Source organism: Tursiops truncatus, chromosome 14 (assembly GCF_011762595.2).
Source record: "Tursiops truncatus isolate mTurTru1 chromosome 14, mTurTru1.mat.Y, whole genome shotgun sequence".
Taxonomy (NCBI): Eukaryota; Metazoa; Chordata; class Mammalia; order Artiodactyla; family Delphinidae; genus Tursiops; species Tursiops truncatus.
This window is the reverse complement of record NC_047047.1, coordinates 82,515,193-82,535,743: the sequence shown is the minus strand read 5'-3', so window position 1 is coordinate 82,535,743 and position 20,551 is coordinate 82,515,193. Positions and strand designations below refer to the sequence as shown.

Here is a 20,551-nt window from a genome sequence, read left to right as displayed (position 1 = left end):
TCTTAGATGATTTCATTGAATTCTAAGCCTTGAAAGCCTAACACCAGGCTTGTCTGCCTGCTGTCCCGACACGAATATCTAATGAGGCCTCTCAGACTTAACCTGGCAGAGAAAGCCCTCCTGCCCAGTAAGCGGCTTCTCCCTCCATCCCCCCCATTCCCACCTAACACAGTCCACCCGGCCGCTGAGGCCAGAAAAAGTCGATTCCTCCCTTGTCGTCACACCCCACAACCAATCTGCAATCCAATCCCACTAGTTCTACCTCTGAAACCGAGCCCGTATCTACCCACCCCTCCCCATCTCCACTGCTACCCTCCTGTCTCCCATCTGACTTGCCCGCTGTCTCTGACTGGTGGTCCTTCCACCACGCCCACCCTCTAACAATCCTATCCACACAGATCAGTGGGAACAATGTTGTGACACTACTTAGAATTCCCTGGTGGGCTCCCACTGCACTTAAAACTACAATCTGTTACAAAACAGAAACAGAGTTACAGATGTAGAAAACAAATTTATGGTTACCAAGGGGGAAAGTGGGGGGAGGAACAAATTGGGAGATCGGGATTGACATATACACGCTACTTAGATAACTAGTAAGGACCTACTGTATAGCACAGGGAACTCTACTCAGTACTCTGTAATGACCTATATGGGAAAGGAATCTAAAAGAGACTGGATATATGTATATGTATAACTGATTTGCTTTGCTGTACAGCAGAAACTAATGCAACATCGTAAATCAACTATACGCCAATAAAAATTGATTTAAAAAAAACAAGTTGGGCTTCCCTGGTGGTGCAGTGGTTGAGAGTCCACCTGTCGATGCAGCGGGCACGGGTTCGTGCCCCGGTCCAGGAAGATCCCACGTGCCGCGGAGCGGCTTGGCCCGTGAGCCATGGCCACTGAGCCTGTGCGTCTGGAGCCTGTGCTCCGCAACGGGAGAGGCCACAAAAGTGAGAGGCCCGCATACCGCAAAAAAAAAAAAAAAAAAAAAAAGGGACACGTTAAAATAATATAGTAACTGAACTTGGTCTTTTTTCTTGAGCATTGTTGTGCTACTTTGTGTTGACTCTCTCTCACCCGTGGCACACAGCAGCTGACATCTCCACTCAGTTTTTTAAATTCTTGGTTTTATTTTTCAGCCTCACTCGAGGAGTCACCCCTGTCTGTAATCTCAGTGGTCAGCCAAGGGTTGGTCAGGGCTTGTGTTCAAACACCTGCAGCCAGTAAGGCTTCTGCCCTCCGCCGAGGGATCTACGTGTGGGTTTGAGAGTTCATTCTATGGTCCAGCAGTTCTCAAGTCCGCCCCAGCTTTCCCTGTCCCTCAGGCCTTCCCAGACCTCCCCTGGCGTGGATGCAGTCTCCAGTCAGCCAGGGTTGTGCTGAGATTTTCTCTAGTCCCTTTATAGCTCTCTCGCTGCCAGGATCTCTCATCCTCAGGACAGGAGAGCTGAAGGCATTCTCTGTGAACCACTGCATGGGTTTTCTGCCTTCCACTCTAAATCAAGTCAATCAAAGCTGCTGTTTTTGTGGCCATCCCTGCCCCAGGCGAACTACTCTGCCAGGGAATGAAGAATGGAGGTAAGCCCAGGCAAGAACACCACAATTCCCACTGTTCTCACTCAAAGGTCACCTATTTTCTCTTAAATAAATGCATCTCAAATTGTTGTTTACTTTTGGTCAATTTCCAGAGCCTTAAAATGGTTTTGACCAGTTGATCCAGTTTTATCGCTGTTTTGGAGGGAGAAAATTTGCGGACCTTCTCATTCCTCAATAGCTGGAACTTCTGTCAATTAAAATAGGATTTGGTAGGCTAGCATGGAAATATTATTTCTGTGGGGGGTAAATTCAAGTTCTAAAATAGATCCAGAAAATCAGAAACATATCCACACCTAGAAAAGTCCTGGTGGCAAGAAGAGTTTGCCAGCCCTCAATGGGAGAGTCAGCTGAGCTCTGTTACTAGGAAATCGGCTCTGTATTTGTGACTCTAACAGAGGAATTTTAAAACACTTTAAAGAACCAGCTGCTCTACCAGCAAAAGCCAGCCATGCCGTCTTCATAAAGATTCAGAGGCCCCCCTTTTGTTCCCAGTCACTAATGTGCCACTGTCCTCTGTGGGGTCAGTAACCACCTCCCCAGGATCCCCATTTTAGGCTTTTCCCTGGATATAGAGACACCAGGTTCTGGAGTCCAGGGACCAGCACACACTCTTGATTTCTTCCTAGAGACCTGCAGGTAATCTCTGTTCCACAATAAAACTTCTGTGGCTCGGAAGGCAGGGCCTGCTGGGTTCCCTACCCTGGCGCTCTGCCCAGGTGCCCTCTCACCTGGAACCATGAGGTCTCCACAGGTTACAAATACAATACAAGTCGTGAGGCACTGTGTTTGTTCTTTTACAAAGCCTTATTCATGAAAAAAAGGAAAGGAGCTTAGCTGTATTCACTACACCAGACACAAACAGTGACATGGATACATGAAGCCACTCGATTCTTTCCTGTCCTCACTTTGTTTATGGATGACAGAAATGACCCGAACCGCCTGGCTCCTGTTCAGCTCTTTTAAGAAATCTAACTCTGTTCCCACACCTGGCTCTATAACATAATGAAGTCACTTAATTGTGTTTTATAAAGAAAATTTCCAAAGTTGATTCAGATACACAAATAAAATTGGGTATTGGCTGTTGGTATTAAGCAAGATTATTTTATCGTTCAAAATGCAAAGACTTCTATGGGACTTCCCTGCGGTCCAGTGGTTAGTACTCAGCGCTTCCACTGCCGTGGCTCGGGTCCAATCCCTGGCTGGGGAACTAAGATTCCACAGGCAGCGCGGCATGGCCGGAAAAAAAAAAAAAAAAAAAAAAAAAGCAAAGACTTCTATAGTTTACATCAAGATTTAAGATCTCTGAATTGTAGCTCAAAATATCATCTGATGAAATAGTCCTTAAGTCAATAAATACACAGAAATGAAAATTTAAAGTTTTTAAAAACATCGAAAACGATGTCTGGCAGACAATGTAATGACAGAATCTTGAACTGAGAAAGATAATTACCCACAAAAATGCATCCAGATTTCAGCCTATTCTAGTTGCTACTAAAACCAGGACCGTGAAAAAAAAGTTTGGAAAAGGCTTCATGTCACCCCTACCACCCCAAGTCAGAGATCCTGGGCCCCTCCCAACTGGAAGGCCAGGAACCTGTCACTCTCTGTTCTTCAGGGCTGCACTGTAACAAAGAAAGGGTCCTGAGCTCCCTCCCCACTTGCATGAAAGGTCACTCATCTTTCTTCTCTTATACTTCGGGGTGAAAAATACTTAGGTGGAAAAGGAGAAAAGGAAAGAGGTGATTCAATTAATTCTGTGAAGATCTTCAAAGCAAGGGCAGCAAGGAAGACGATGAAAGTCCAGCTGTGTGATGTGATCTAATGAAGCGGCTGGAGCTGCAGAGCAACAGCGGACTGGAGGGGTCAGGAGGGAAATAATTACAGCTGACGGGCACCACCACCGACTGCAGGCTGACCACGCCAGGCGTGGTTTTCAGATGTCTAAGCCTCAAAACAACCCAAGAGGAAACTGAAGCAAGGTTGTTCTCAGTGATGGCTAACATGCAGGAGAAGTAAGGATTTAACCCAATGGCCTGGCTTCGCTGCTCAGCTGCCCGAAGAGGGTGCAAGCAAGGCAGGAGAGAGCTGGGGCCCAAGATGCTCTCTGGGTGTTCATCACTCGGGCCGCAGTGGAGACGGGCAGGACCAGAGAGCCGGCAGCACCATCCTGCAGGGAAGGAACACCTGCGGGCCACTGACTCCCGTCTCCTCCTGCCAGGGACATTTCCCCTCCTCCTTTGTCTCCGTTTCTGTTACTTCTAAACGCCTTACCTTGCATCTTTAAGGATCATCTCCCACAAAGTATCTTTATCTTCAACTTTTACTTATAAATTCATGTTATCTGCTAAGCGTGAGTGGATAAGGTGAGTAGATATAAAGGTGGCTAAGATTTACACTAACCTTTGAAAAGAATGGGAAAGGGAACTGAAAAGTGTCAATTCAACTAATTTTCAAGAGAACTGAAGGCTTAAGTGAAGGAATAAATCATGAATCTGTAGCAGCCCAGAACCATCACATGGGTCTCTCTCCAACACTCTGCTGCCCAAATACGATAGGGATCTGTGTCCACCCCAGACTGGACATCTGCCTGGTGTACAGAGTGACATGGGAGCAAGGGTGGCAGAGACGACGTACAGCAGGAAGGTGAGGTCAGGAGAACACCTGGAACCAGCATCCCCTCTAGCACGGTGTGTACGCTCTCAACCCGTCTCTGTCGTTTCACTGCACCTCCAGGAGCTCGTCCAATCGTGGAGGAAGGGAGTGAGGAAGCTTGGGTACAGAATCTGTGGTCTCAGCTGGCAGATTTCAGAGGCAGAGCGGCAGCAGGCAAAGAAGTAGACGGCAAGGGCACGAACACAAGGAACTGTAAGAGCCCAGATGGTTCCGATGACAGGGCCAGGTTACAAGAGGCATGAGAGAATTCTAGACCAGCTGTCCTCAAGCTTTTTGGCCCCAGGGTCCTCTACACTCTTCAAAATTACTGACAAAACCAAAGAAGCATAACCCACTTAAATAACGGCCACTGATATTCACCATATGAGAACAAAACTGAGAATTTTAAAAATATTTGTTAATTCAAGAATAACGACAATAAACCTACAATGCTAGGTTTTCATGAAACAATGTTTTTATGAGAAATAAGTATGTTTCCCAAAACCAAAAAAAAAGAAATTACTGAGAAGGGCAGCACTATATTTATGCTTTTGCAAATCTTTTTAACATCTGACTTAATAAGAAGACAGCTGAATTCGCAAATGTTTCCGCTGCAGTATCACACATCATGTAGCCTCGGGAAAGCCCCACTGTACATGCAGGGGGGAAAGAAAGTGAAAAAAGCAAATCATATCTAAATATTATTATGAAAACCGTTTTGACTTGACAGCCTCCTAAAAGGATTGCATGGACTCCTGGGGTCTCTGGACCATACTTTGCAAACTGCTAACCTAGAGAAGGGTAGATGACAGCACTTTGGAGGAACAAACACCAGAGCGGCCAGATAAGCCCCAAGATTGGGAAAGAAGTCGTGGGAAGGCAAGAGAACTTCCATCTGACATGTTAGCAGGCACAAACCTTAAATCAGATACCAAATTTGGCCAGCACCTTTTGTTTCTGTTTGTCTGGGGGAGGGATGGATGGAGTGGGTCATAAATCAGAATCACTATCCCATTCTTTATCCCAAAGAGGTGAGAATTACTGCTATAGAAAATACTATTCCTGATAAAAAGTATGCTCTGTTGGGTGTACTGGGGGCGAGAAAAATGGTTAAAAATCACTGATCAACTTATGGCTCTTAGATTTAACAGGAGTCGTCAAATGAAGCCTAGATAAATTAAGAAACTAACACAAGAATTAGAATTAAGAACTTTAGCTTTCCAATTCAGCATTCACACTAAGAATAATTTATACCACTTGCATACACACCAATTAGCAGTGAGGGAAAACACCCCCAAAATAAAATGGATGGGACACTGAATATTTCCCACGGAAAATGCACACGTTGATAATGTTGGGGAAGAGCCAATTTTAGTGGCTGCATGGGGCTTTTTTTTTTTTAACATCTTTATTGGAGTATTATTGCTTTACAATGGTGTGTTAGTTTCTGCTTTACAAAAAAGTGAATCAGCTATACATATACATATGTTCCCATATCCCCTCCCTCTTGCATCTCCCTCCCACCCTCCCTATCTCACCCCTCTAGGTGGTCACAGAGCACCGAGCTGATCTCCCTGTGCTATGCGGCTGCATCCCACTAGCTATCTATTTTACATTTGGTAGTGTATATATGTCCATGTCACTCTCTCACTTCGTCCCAGCTTACCCTTCCCCCTCCCCGTGTCCTCAAGTCCATTCTCTATGTCTGCGCCTTTATTCCTGTCCTGCCCCTAGGTTCTTCAGAACCACTTTTTTTTTTTTTTCAGATTCCATATATATGTGTTAGCATACGGTATTAGTTTTTGTCTTTCTCACTTACTTCACTCTGTATGACCGACTATAAAGCTGAGATACAATTATTACAGTACAGGCAGCTGTAAGGATTGCATGGGAATGCACCTCAGCATTTAACATGTATCTGACATAGGATTTGTGTTTAATAAACGTCAGCTATTACTGGCAGTTTAGCTATTAAGAGTAACTTATCTGCGGGCTTCCCTGGTGGCGCAGTGGTTGAGAGTCCGTCTGCCGATGCAGGGGACACAGGTTCGTGCCCCGGTCCGGGAAGATCCCACATGCCGCAGAGCGGCTGGGCCCATGAGCCATGGCCGCTGAGCCTGTGCGTCCGGAGCCTGTGCTCCACAATGGGAGAGGCCACAACAGTGAGAGGCCCACGTATCGCAAAAAATAAAAAAATAAGAGTAACTTATTTGCAATTAAAGTTGTCCATTGTCCTTTAGGGGTTTCATCTTATTCATTTCTTAACTTTTATCATTTTCTTCGTTGGATTTTACTTTCAAGTCTTTAAGTCCACTCTCTATACATTTTAAAGCTGTCGTGTCTAAGGAAAAATGCTTTGCATACTATTCTAAGTAATAGCTCTAAATTCACTCATGTTTTGAAATGAAACTATGCTCCAACAAAATGAGTTCTAGACAAGATTTTTTAAAACTTTGAAAGGCAAATAGTGCCAAGCCCTTCCTGAAATGTTATCTTCTTCCCAAGGCAAGTCTTGGTAAGGCACATACTCTGTACTACCCCAAGGTTAATTTCCAGGCCAGGAAAAGATGAGCAATCCCATCTCTTTTCTGGGCCTCGCTAAGTTTAAGCCACAGCTCAGTTTTCACTGTGAGAAACAGATGCCCAGGCTCACTTGCTGTAACATCCTTTCACCAAAATGCCCGGCCATTTTTCAGGTCATCAGATATTTCCCCTGTTACTCTTTGTCTCTCTCTCCATAACTACTCTAAATACGGACTCTGTTTAATAAGCCAGCGGCAGCAGGTGGGACAAGGTCAGTTATCTTTCCCCTACACAAATTAATTTATCAGAAAGAATTTTAAAATTCTCTTTTTAGTCAACTGACATTAAAATAGTATTTTAAAGTACTATTTTTAAAAAATATTTATTTATTTATTTGTTGCTCTTGGGTCTTAGTTGAGGCAGGCGTGCTCCTCAGTTGCAACACGTGGGCTCCTTACGTGTGGCTCGCCAGCTCCTTAGTTGTGGCAGGTGAACTCTTAGTTGCAGCATGCATGTGGGATCTAGTTCCCTGACCAGGAATTGAACCCAGGCCCCCTACACTGGGAGCACAAAGTCTTAACCACTGAGCCACCAAGGAAGTCACTAAAGCACTATTTTATAGTAGTATTTACAACATCATAAATCAACTCTCATAAAAATTTTTTAAAAGTCTGTATTTATTATGTATTTGAAATAATATCAACCTCAAGCATGGAGCTTGTAAAAATCTGAACAATTTTCAACAGAGGAAGATTATTTAGAGAATAAAATCACTAGTATCCAAATATTTCTCTAAAGGGTAAAGCCTTTTAAAAAGATCCCAACACCACATTCTAGTGAAGACCAAGGAAAAGCCAGTCCCAATACAATGTCTCCATTCTTGCTATTTTTCAGAAAATAAACCAGGCTGTTTATGCTATCTGGTAAGCAGGCGAGAATCTCTTTTTGTTTCTCCAACTTAAAAAAAAAAAACAAAGAAACAAAAAAACTTTAAAAGAATCTCAGTAAATCAATAATCTAACAACAGAAATTAACTTCACAGACTTCCAGGGCTGACCGTTACCGGTTTTGTTACTGGTTCTAGTGACCTCACATATTGGAACTACAGTTTCCTTCTCTGTACAGTGGATAATGACACCCCTACACGGGACTGTAGGCACAGTTAAATGGAATATTTATACAGAGCACTCAACAAAGTGACTGAACATGGAAGTCACTCCACCATTCAAGCTCCAAAGTCCAAGTCCAAGCACCCTATTAAATCACACTGTTTCTAACACAGTGAAGACAAAACCTGCCCATGTCAAGTCTATAAATGTACCATAACAATACACCACAAGCAGACTCAGCATTCAGCAAGCCCGAATTTTCCAAAACAATTTCCTCATTTCTTACCTAAAAGTAAAAAAAAAAAAAAAAAAAAAAGAGAGACCATTCATGCAAGCTTTTTCTCTCACAAAACTTCAACACGGACCACATATTTTAGGTAAATAGCATGGTGTTATGACACATAGATGAATGATTCTGTTCATCATTTTAACAGACGGTTACATGGGTTTTAATTTTTCCTTCAACATCCTATCAAGGATTAGGATCTTTTCATTTTTTTTTTTTTTTTGCGGTACGCGGGCCTCTCACTGCTGTGGCCTCTCCCGTTGCGGAGCACAGGCTCCGGAAGCGCAGGCTCAGCGGCCATGGCTCACGGGCCCAGCCGCTCCGCAGCACGTGGGATCCTCCCGGACTGGGGCACGAACCCGTGTCCCCTGCATCAGCAGGCAGACTCCCAACCACTGCACCACCAGGGAAGCCCAAGGATTAGGATCTTGTTGTAAAAGATTAGTTTCCAGAGGTACCCAAGATGAAAAGGTGAGTCCTTGTACTTTGCCAATGAGAAGTACATATTCTTTTTTTTTTTTTAACATCTTTATTGGGGTATAATTGCTTTACAATGGTGTGTTAGTTTCTGCTTTATAACAAAGTGAATCAGTTATACATATATATATGTTCCCATATCTCTTCCCTCTTGCGTCTCCCTCCCTCCCACCCTCCCTATCCCACCCCTCCAGGCGGTCACAAAGCACCGAGCCGATATCCCTGTGCCATGCAGCTGCTTCCCACTAGCTATCTACCTTACGTTTGTTAGTATATATATGTCCATGACTCTCTCTCGCCCCATATTCTTATTTTTAATTATTACAACTATCTGGTTATGTTTATTAATATATGAATTGTTATTTTCAAAACAAGAAAGATATGTCATCTAATTGGATAATATCTTCAAAACTCCCTTTTGTTTTTTAATTGATTAATTTGGAGAATGAGCTATCAAACTGGCATTTTAGACAAACCTGACCTGGCAGGGCCCCATTACATGACCCACCTGTGCAAACCTCTTCCTACGCTAACATATTCAGATATAACAGCAACACCCAAAGTAACAGCGTTATTTACCAAGGGATGGGTGCTCCTGTTGTCAGCAACCCCACATTACCGTAATCCTCCTACTTCATATAGAAACCCTTAATCCAAGGAGAAAAAAAGCTTCCCTTCCTGGCTCAAGAATGACTGCATCCTTAACAGAGATCCAGTTTACAACTGGAAACACAACTTAGAATTCAAATACCTCCCAAAGAGATACTATAGTGCCTTAATGGTGTAAAGGAATCTGAATCAGACCCCTTCCCGAGTGCAGGATTTGATGGTATGATGGTATGTCCTAAAGATTCTTCAGGATCCAACACGGTCTGGACATCCTACTACCTCTCACCAAGTAATGGGTTTTCCTTCCCATGGGAATTGAGAATATTGAAAAACCTCAGCTCCCGAGCACAATATGCCAAAAGGCCACTGCATCCTTTTGGATACAAGTATCTGCATCTTTGCTCTAAGGAAGCGTAACCAACACATACAAATCCCTGCCTTTGTTCAGGACCCTGTTGGCTCCCATTACCTCTCCTCAATCAATTCAGGGTACTTCTATTTAATGATGCATTCTCCTAATCATAAGGCTTAAAAAAAAAAAAAGCTTAATGCTTAGAAGTAATAAAGTGCAGAAGCAAAAAGCTTGGGTACTGGGTGCAATCAGACACACCCAGCTCTAATCCCAGATTTACCTCCTACTAACCTGCTTCTGGGGAAACAGATCTACTGCACCCACCTCCAGGGCTGCTGCTAGGATTAGCTGTCAATCCATGTGCTCTGCACAGTGATGGATACGAATAATTACTGAAACAGCAACTGTTGTAAGGATAAGATAATGTAAAAAATCAATTTTAGAATTACTTACGGTTTTCCAGTTGAAATCCAGCTCTTAGCTCAGGATAGCACAGCAATACCCAAAGGGCCTGTACCTTCATTCCAAGCCACTGAAAGGCTTTTTTTTTTTTTGCGGTACGCGGGCCTCTCACTGCTGTGGCCTCTCCCGTTGCGGAGCACAGGCTCCGGACGCACAGGCTCAGCGGCCATGGCTCACGGACCCAGCCGCTCCGCGGCATGTGGGATCTTCCCGGACCGGGGCACGAACCCGCGTCCCCTGCATCGGCAGGCGGACTCTCAACCACTGCGCCACCAGGGAAGCCCGAAAGGCTTTTGAGTATGGTCCACCGAGAGTGGAAAAGAAAAAGTCTAAGAGTCCAGTTTCCTTCTTGCCACATTTTATTCCCTCTCATGGGATTATGGGGTTGTCCTTGGTGAAGTTAATATTCTCCCCACAGAGTTCCTGCCATGCCACTAACTACTGCTCATTAACTTCATGAGGACAAATCTTCAAGTGACTTGAGGCTTCTGCCCGCCAGACGGCATTTCCGAGATCTTCATTCCTTCCTAGTAGACTTCAAGCAGTTCTTCACGCTATTTCTTTCCAGATATCCATATTGCAGGAGTCTCGGTGGTACTGGCAGATGACAGGTGAAAACGGATCCCTGGACTACCTGCTCTTCAGGGTCACGGACGACTGAGACAAAAGCACAGCAGCTAAAACTGCCTGGTCCTTCCCTAACTTCACCCCCATGCCCAGGCCCGCTGCTCTACAGCCAGCATCAGGGGCAGAAAATCAGGTAGGGAGCGGGAACCACCACCGACTGCCACTCAACCCATCAAGCTTGCCATTCGAGGCCTGCCGCACGGATGAATATAATCTGCTCGGAAACACCCAACCAAAAGGAGGTGCAAAAAAAGCCTACAAACGTTCATTCAACGGAACAGAACAGAACAGAGAACCTCTCTTCCTGAGCTTCTGTCATCCACACGCTCAACAATGGTAGCATAAAATGAGGAAAGCATCCCTGCCGAGGAGTTCACAGTCTGGGAGGAGAAAAAATGAATTACAGCGACTGCGTGAATCCTGACAGCAACCTCTGACGTGACATCGCCAGAGGCAGCAAAACCCAGCGAAACACTCGGTGACCAGGAACGGCCTCTGAAAGCATTTCCCCCAGAATGTGAACCCTCTTCTTGGCAACCGAACCCTGTATGCAGACAAAAGCTTACCTGGGCTCACCTGGGCACCCACATGCTCCTCAGCTGAGTCACCGGTTTAATGCAATTTAGACTCAGAAAGGTAAGGTGACTTGGCTAAGGTCCCAGAGCTAATGAAATGTAGCAGAACCTAAATTCAAACCCATACATATCTGCCCCCATTACTCATCCAGTGAACCACTAAGGCCACCTGGGGGGAATTCAGAGTTGGAAGCTGATCTTCTCTCATGCCCTAGGCCTGCTGTTCAATTTTATGCCAATACAAGAGGATTCTGAGGAACGTGGTGTTTAATATTTCCCAATATTTAAAAATATATTTTAGCATAAGTCTGTTTAACACCAAACGTCTGTATTCTGTTTCCAACTGTTTCATTCTGCTGAGCACATAGTAAATGGCTGGTGTAGATACACTTTCTTCTTTTTACTACCTTCCAAGCTGGTCACTCCTTTATGCTTCCTCAGCCCTGAGGGCATCATCTTTTGTAACAGTAAGCACAGTGTGATCGGTAGTTTGACAGCAAGTGTCTTGCAGAGACGGAGCGTGTCTTTTTATCCATCACTGGGTCCCAGCATCACGTAACAAATACTTGTTGCATGACTGACTGTCTTAACATCTCCAACTCAGCGGTGCCTATCAGAGGGTAAGGACCACATCTCCGCTGTCTCTGAGTTTCTGGAAACACTGTGGCACACAAGGTGTTTGTTCAAACTGGCGGGTAGCTGAGCCATGGGACGGTGGGGTTAAAATCACCTTCTTACAGCTTGTACAATATCATCCCATACAAAGCTTGGCAACCCGTTCACAGATGCAGTTTTCCTCTGTGTATCTACCTCTTTTTCATGTTTTCTTTAGGTCATTTGTTTTGGTGAAAATTACTTGCCAGGTTATAAAGAAAATACTTCTGCTTAACTTCTCAAGGTTATCAGGCTCTCCTGTGCTTCCCATGTTAACTATCCCACATTTCTGCTGTTTATATTTAAACAAGGGCAGTTGCCTTGTGCCATGTTCCAAAATCTGGGACTGTTTTTCGGAACTCGAAACAAGCTTCCCCATAGAAAAGTTAAAAAACAAAAAACGCAAAACTAACATGAAGGGCACTTAGGTTCTCACGCCCATCCACAGAAGCCTATTAAGCCCATCAGAACACCACGGGACGCAGCCACACTGCGCTACCTTCTCCAGGGAAAATGCCTCCCAGCCCCAGCTGGGAGCACCTGAAACGCATCGCTATCCTCCTTCCTCTTCTAACCAAGTGAGAAAGGCTCTCCCTCCACCCATTCCCCCATTCCCATCCCTTCTGTCTCTCCCCTACACTCCACTCTCCCTGGGAACAGAGATCCAAGCAAAGCTCAGGAGATGCTCGGTTCTGAGAATCAGGGCTGCTACAATGCTTGTTCACAAAATTCTCACAGGGCAGCCCTGAGATGGTGCACAGGGATTTTGAAGGAGGCAGAGACCGTGACCCAGAAGCAAGAGCTCTAGGAGGCTACTTGGAAGGGCTTGCTGTCATGCAGAAGTCAGGTTATCATTCACTCATTCATTCAGCAGACACCTAGTGGGAGCATACAACCTCCAAGGTGGTGTACTACATTCAGAAAACCAAACCGGTAAGACATGACTGCCGTCACTGAATTTGTGGCGCATGAAGGCAAAAGACATTACTCCCCTAAGCATCTCACTGTAACTGAGGCCATCCTTCCTTGGGTCAAAAATGTGCATCTTCATACTTCACCTAGCGGTACCAATTCCATCTCAGAATTCCTACGAACAGCACATATACTCCCTTTAAGCATCTGAAGACAGCTTCACGTCCCCCTTCAACACCTAGATTTCCTTCCTTCGAGGGCACTGCAGGTTTTCAACGTTCCTTTTAACCCTTCATTCTTATAACTAAACTCAAGAAAACGTGGATGCATCTGAACATCTATAAATTTGCCTAAGTGAGAAAATATACAAAACTCTTGAACCAACTCTCAGAAAGCACGCTACTTTAAGACTGATCCGCCTTCTTGCACCTCCCTTTGCAATTTTTTAAATCTTTTTAATAGCTTTATTGAAGTAAAATTTACGTGCCATCAACTCACCTAATTTAAGTGTACAATTCAATGAATTTTAGTGAATTTATACAGGCAGTTTTGCAACCAAAAGCCTGCTGGAATTTTGACAGGCACTGCATTGACTCTATGGATCAACTGTGAGAGAACTGCCGTCTTAACAATACTGAGTCTGCCCATCCATGAATGTGGTGTCTCTCTCCATGCTTTAGGTCTTCTTTCATTTCTGTCAGCAAAGATTTTTATTTTCAGTTTAGTGGTCTTGCATTTCTTTCAATAAATTTATTCCTAAGCATATTATCCTTTTCAATGCTCCTGTGAATGAACTTTTAACAAATTTCACTTTTGGGCTATTTCAATATGTAGAAATAAAAAGAATGTTTGTGTATCGCTCTTATATACTGTGATTTTACTATTCCCTTTATAATTTTTTGAATAAGATATTTTTCATTATCGTGCTAAGTGTTAAACATCAAGTCCTGAGTCCTGCATTATTTCACTTCCCTTTCAAGCAAGAGCTATGCCAAGAAGGCGAACATTTCAACCAGCTTTTTAGAAACCATCTGCTTCAGAACAATAATCCAAAGTGAATCATTAATAAAGTCCATTATTCCATTTTTTGTGCTATAGCAAGTTTAAAATTACCACTTGGCAAACCTTATTTCATAGTTTTTTTTGTTTTGTTTTGTTTTTTTTGCGCTACGCGGGCCTCTCACTGTCGTGGCCTCTCCCGCTGCGGAGCACAGGCTCCGGACGCGCAGGCTCAGCGGCCATGGCTCACGGGCCCAGCCGCTCCGCGGCATGTGGGATCTTCCCGGACCGGGGCACGAACCCGTGTCCCCTGCATCGGCAGGTGGACTCCCAACCACTGCGCCACCAGGGAAGCCCCTATTTCATAGTTTTGAAACTAGCAGAAGAGTGTGTGTCCGCCTGCCTCTCTTTTTTCAAATCCCTGTGGCAGGAGTGTGCTTAGTATATGGTCCACCCGCTTTTTTGGTAAAGGAAGTCTGATGGAAGCACAGGTCAAGTTCGTTGTTCACATACTGGCTTTGTGCACAACGACAGAACTGAGAAGAGCCGTGACAGAGGCTGTGTGTCCTGCAGAGTCTAAAATACTTGCTATCTGGTCCTTTACAGACAGTTTGCCAACCCTTGCTCTCAGAAACGCTGGTCAAATCTGTGAAAGTTAAATCCTCCCCAGACTAATTAAGGAGAATCAATATCCTAAGATATAGGACCTTCTACCCCTAAATACTCTTTTTCTTCTTGCCTCTAACACTTAAGGTTTTCAATTTTTTTTCCTCAAAAACTTCAAAGCTTATATGAAAATAAGCTTTGAATTCTAGAATAAATTTTACGGGTAAATTAAAAAGCACTGAATTCTAGAATAAATTAAATTTTAATGGTAAGTTATCTAATTATGGATCAGAATAAAACAGCATACATATAAGTGTGAAATAAAGGGAGCTACAAAAATAAAGTTTATATTAAAATATTTTAATTTACAAATGGATTTGTTACAGAGAGTGCAAAAACTACACTATGAACAGCTTACAAAGTATATAAAACAAAGAGATCCAAGAATTTTTAAACTGTTAAATACTCAGGGAGTCCAAATCCTTCACTTAAAAAGATTTAAACCCTTGTTGTTCAAAGAAACATATTACACATACCATGTAAAACTAGACTGAAAGAAATAAACAGAACTGTATTATACGTAAACAATACTTCAGACAACAGAGTAATGCTACAAGCCCCATCCAGTATATTTGAATGAAATTCTGAAGTCTGGACCCATTAAACATTTTAAATTAATGTAAAGGCCTAAGTGAAAAGGGGGGAAAAAGCATGTACGGATAACAAGAAAAAAAACAAAAAGGAAAAAGTAAAGTCAAACAGAAAAACACATAGGTATAAACTGAAATTGAAGGGAGCTAAAAGAGATTAAAATACACACTTTCTAACTGAATTACTCACCTACTCCTTATTGCCAACACTAGCAACTAACATGGCAAACCCATTTATAATAGCCTGCTCCGTGGATGGTGTCAGATTCTAAACACGGGCAACATATATGCAAGTAGCACTTTCCTCCTGATCACTGACTGTAAAAGAGCAACAAAATCAACTGTATCCAACTGTGTGTCTCTAAGGCTGCACCTTCCAACAGAATTTTCTATGACCACAGAAATCTTCTCTGTCTGCACTGCCCAGTACAGTAGCCACCAGCCACCTGTGGCTATCGAGCACGTGCCATGTGGCCAGTGTGGCTGGACAACTGAGCTTTAGATGTCAATTAATTTCAATCTACAGGCCACATGTGGCTAAGGGCGCCATACTGGACAGGGTCTGAAGCCTTAAAAGTTAACTTCACAGACTGCCGTTGCCTTTCAGAAAAAGAAACAATTTCCTTTGACCAAATATGAATCTACTAGCCTTTCGATTTAAAAGACTTTTGTTTACGCAGGGATACACAAGTTACCTGTTTTCAGTAATCTAATCAGATTTTCCTTCTTTTTCCAGATTCAAAACATACAGCTCCTTTGTTCAGATATTAAAGACAGTATCGCTTTGAACCTGTCATCTGTATGAGATTTTATAAATAGGGTCATGATGGTATAAAAATTGCTTTTTTTTGATATACCATCAAAATATTTTTTTGATACACCATCAAAATATTTTACTCCTCTTATAAAAATTAAAATCAAAACACCAAGAACCTGGAGTACTGCAGTACAGAAGGGAGGGGGAAATCAACACAGGTGGCACCAGTGGAAACTGAGGGAAGACACTGGGTCAAAACAGAGTGGGTGACCCATGAGTCAAACACGGAAGATGCAAAATAGCATGAGATTTGGAAAAAAGCTAATCGATTCCTTGTACAAGTCCATCATTCCTTGTACAGAACTCTTGTACATTCCTTGTACAGTCCAATGATGAACAAGTCCATCATTCCTTGTACAGAACTCTTGGAGCCACATGTACGTCAGAATTCAGAGACAGTGCACCACCGATATCACGGAACACCCCCAGCGGGATTGGCCAGCAAGATCTGCGGGGACCCGGCCCCTGGTGTTCAACCAAGTAAGCGCTGCACACGTCTACTTTCCAGTGAACATCTCTGGCCCAGACCTCCACACCACCTCCCCAGCATCGATGAACTGCCTCACGGACACCCTAAAGTCAACAGGCACTTATTCAGCAAATACCCAGAGTGTTTACTACATATGAAGCACCGTTTTAGGTGACTATATACCTGTTTGAAACGCTTATCCCCTAGACATGCTCCCCACCTCCAGGGTTCTCTACACTCAGAAAACAGTGCTTCCATCTACCTGACCGTTCACACCAGGAACCTGGAGTCCTCCTGATATCCTTTTTCCCATCAATCACTAAATCCTTCCGAATGTACCTTCTAAATCTCCCTCCAATGTGTCAGACTCACTCCAACGCTCCACTGCTGCCACTCCTAGACTAAGCCAGTAGGTCCTTACCTGGAGGTGGCTATGCCCCCGAGGGACCTGTGAAAATATCTAGAAGCATCCATGGTTGTCACAACTTGGGGAGGAGGTACTACTGGCATCTAGTGGGCGGGGGCCAGGGAAGCCGCTCAACATCCTACAGTGCACAGGCCAGTCCCACGCACCCAAGAATGATCCAGCCTAAACTGTCAATAGCGCTGAGATTGAGAGACCCTGCTCTAAGTAAGCAGAAGAGTGCTGCACACCAAGGGTTTTATTTTTGTATTTATGACAGTTCTTGAAAAAGTGATCACAATTTACAATAATTTTTAACAATTATTATTAAAAATAATAATTTTAATGTAATAAAATTCTACTTGACCCAATTCCATTATGCTGGAATACGTATTATATGTGAATAAAGCGAACACTTACTTGTGCATGTTCTCCACTCCTATTATGATCATGATACAGTAGGAAATTCCACTTTGTACAAGAAAATGTAAGGCATACCTGTGAAAAGTAAGCACACTGTTAGAAGAGCCCACGCACAAACATCAAACTGAAATAATTTAGGCTAAAAAGTGCTTATATATAACACACAACACTGCCAGATAAAAAAGAGGCAGCAAACCTCCAAAGCCTAAAATTCTGTGGATACCCCAGAGAGGGAGTCCCATCCCACAAGCCCCACAAGAGCTGGAAAAATAAGACAAAACCCCATAAAGCCACACTTGGGGTCCTAGCATTCCACGTTTACCAGCTACCTGAAAGCTCTATGGGGTCCTGAGGCTCAAGGTTTACAGCTTTTTCTGTAACTCAGGAACAGGGATGAAAAGGAGTAAGAAACCTGGATTTCAGAATAGTCTCGACAGAACATCAGCTTTTGGCTTACCCAAACTAACTCCGCCAATACAGCTCTGTATCTGCAGTTATCTTTTCAAGTATTACTTACAAAATAGCAAAAAACACTAAACATTAGAATTCACTTAAAAGCAGGTACACCCTAATTTATTTATTCTGAAAACATGATGGTTCAAGTCAAATAAGCTTCCTTACACAAATGCAGTCAGTCCTTAATGTGCAGTAATCTATCTACAAAACGTTCTCACTGAGATGACACAGTTTCTTCTAACGTTCTAACGTAGAAATCTACCATTAAATGAGAGAACTAACTTATCCATTCATGTCAGAAAATTCAGGCAAAACATGACTCAGTTCTCTGGTTTTAAAATCCACCCAAATTATCCCTGAGATTATGCATACATGTGCGCACACACACACAAACACAAAATTTCCATTTTCTTTCCCCTTTGATGGCATGAATAATGTATGAAAAATTTTTCAAATCATTGTATACAATTAAAAGTATCAATAAGTATCTTAAGCTATGATTAAAATTACTTTCTAACCTAATCATCATAGAATAACAGGCACCTCCAATGTGGAAAAGCTACTTAATTTTTTTTCATTTTCCATAGAAATATTACAAATAAGAAGTAGGCTCCAAGGCAGGCCCATAGAAAAAACTTATTTTACTCATTGTACAAAGAACGTCTGTCAGTCTGTCTACTTGTCTCTTCCTCTGCCTAACACACACACACACACACACACACACACACACACACACACACACACACACACGGGAACAATGTTGGCCTGGAATGCTACTATATAACCAAAGGACCAGGAGGCAGCAGAAAAACATATTTGTGTATAAACTGAAACAGAAAGAAGCTAAGAAAACATGATGAAAACGCACACTTTTCAAATTAATTACCAGCTCCTATTTATTGCCAGCACTAACGGAGTTCATGTGAAAATGCTGAAGTGGCCTGCTGGACACCCGCAAGGGCTTTATTAATTAGAATAGAACTCATCAACGATAAATGTCTTAAATGAAAAAAGATTCTGAAGACTCTTGGGGAAGTATCTTTCCTTTCCTACTGAATAAACTTCCTTGGAACATGAGGGATATATGACAACTTAGAAGCTAAAAGTTCTATGTTTCAAATAGCGAAGTGGTTCCCTCTATCACTTTGAGACGCCCACTCCCCGGGCATCGCCATTCAGATGACAAGCTTGGCGATCTTCTGGAGTGCAATAGGACACTCTGGCAGTTGTACAAGCCTTTGTCCCTGGGATAATGTAAGTCTATCTGTACAGAGTGGACCCGCACTGCCCCCTATTTCACTGGCCTCCACAACGAGCAGCAGGTTGCCTGTACACTCAGCCGTAGCACTGGTGACTTTCCTCGTAATTTCCCATCCACAGCTACTCTACTTGCCCTTATTAGAAAAATGAGCATAATAAGTGCACAGGAGCTACCTAGCACTGTTCAGGATTAAAAGATAACACATGAAAAGTGCTGGCTGGGTTATGTGGCACACAGTACGCTTTCAAATATTATTAGGGAGGTAAAAATGCAAGCAAGAAGGTATCTTAGAAGTTTATTATAATCTAGCCCTCATCATTTTAGAGTTGAGGAAACAAAGCCCTAACATATACCCAGTTAGTACCCTAAGTGACACTGAGACTCAAGTTGTTTCCTCCTGGGCAACTGATCCACTGGCTGATTCTTCAGAGGGTGAGCTGGAGTGGAACCCCATGGACTGTGTATCACCATCTTTCAAACAAAACAATCCTTTATCCCCAAACTTCAGTTTGCTTTTAGATATCACATTTTACATACGTTGAATTTCAAATCACACAAAAGGCAGGTAAAAAATTTATTTTTAGCAAAAACAGAGTTTTAAAAAGGTTGAGAAACACCTCTTCGATTGTTCCACTGATCTTTACGAATGTCCATTTTCCGAAAGGCACAGTACTGGCCACTGGGAATAAAGAGTCAGGGGATACAGTCTCTGTCCTCAGAGACCTTCCAGTCTAGAGAGAAAGACATACTTTACTACTGTATGATAAACTGAGGAAGAGATTGGATAAACATAAACATTTCTAATCTGGACCACCGACTGGACAATGGTACCAACAGACCACAGTCACAATAACGGTCTTGACCCTGAGTAACCCTCCCTGCTCACGAGGAGCTGGCTACTGTGCTGAGCCCCTTTCTGAAGTATTACATCTTTTAGTCATCACAACCATCACTGGTTCCATTTCACAGATGAGAAAAGTGATGCTAAAGAGGCTGAATAACATGTTTAGTCACACGGCTACCGCCGAGGCACACAGAGTAGAACCCAGGTCTGCCTGGATTCAGAGTCTAAGCTCCAGTCTGTTACTCTACACTGCTGTCATATAGCTAAATAAGAAAATAAAAGTATAAAGTAATTCTCAGTTCATAGAAACTTATAAATGATGGTTCAAAAAAAAAAAAGCTGAGGCCAAATACGAGTAGGTAAAATAGCCAATTATATCTAGACAACTCACTAGCACGTCTTCCAAAAGAGAAGTCACAATCAACAGGAAACAGGACTACCTTTGAGCCTAAAAAACAAAGTGCTAAAGTGCAAATCAGAAGGATACGCTACTTCCCTGCTCATTCCGATTAGCGGAGTTACCTTTTACCCGGCACAGAGGCACAAGCAAACTCTCTTCCAAACGAAAGGAATATAAAAATTTTCTCCTCCAAGAAAAGAATAGAGAACTCTATTTAAAAAAAAAAAAAAAAAAAAATCCGGGGCTTCCCTGGTAGCGCAGTGGTTGAGAGTCTGCCTGCCGATGCAGGGGACACGGGTTCGTGTCCCGGTCCGGGAGGATCCCACATGCCACGGAGTGGCTGGGCCCGTGGGCCATGGCTGCTGAGCCTGCGTGTCTGGAGCCTG

The 20,551-nt window shown here is 43.2% G+C and overlaps 1 protein-coding gene across 2 annotated transcripts in view; it reads right to left on the bottom strand.

Annotated features, from left to right (window-relative positions):
- MBOAT2 (membrane bound glycerophospholipid O-acyltransferase 2) overlaps nucleotides 1-20,551 on the bottom strand; it is a 109,702-nt gene that overhangs the window by 46,554 nt on the left and 42,597 nt on the right. For both annotated transcript variants that reach the window (XM_019943320.2, XM_073791601.1), the window contains exon 3: nucleotides 17,202-17,279. In XM_019943320.2, coding sequence (XP_019798879.1) covers nucleotides 17,202-17,279 — 78 coding nt within the window. The remainder of the gene's footprint in view (nucleotides 1-17,201; nucleotides 17,280-20,551) is intronic.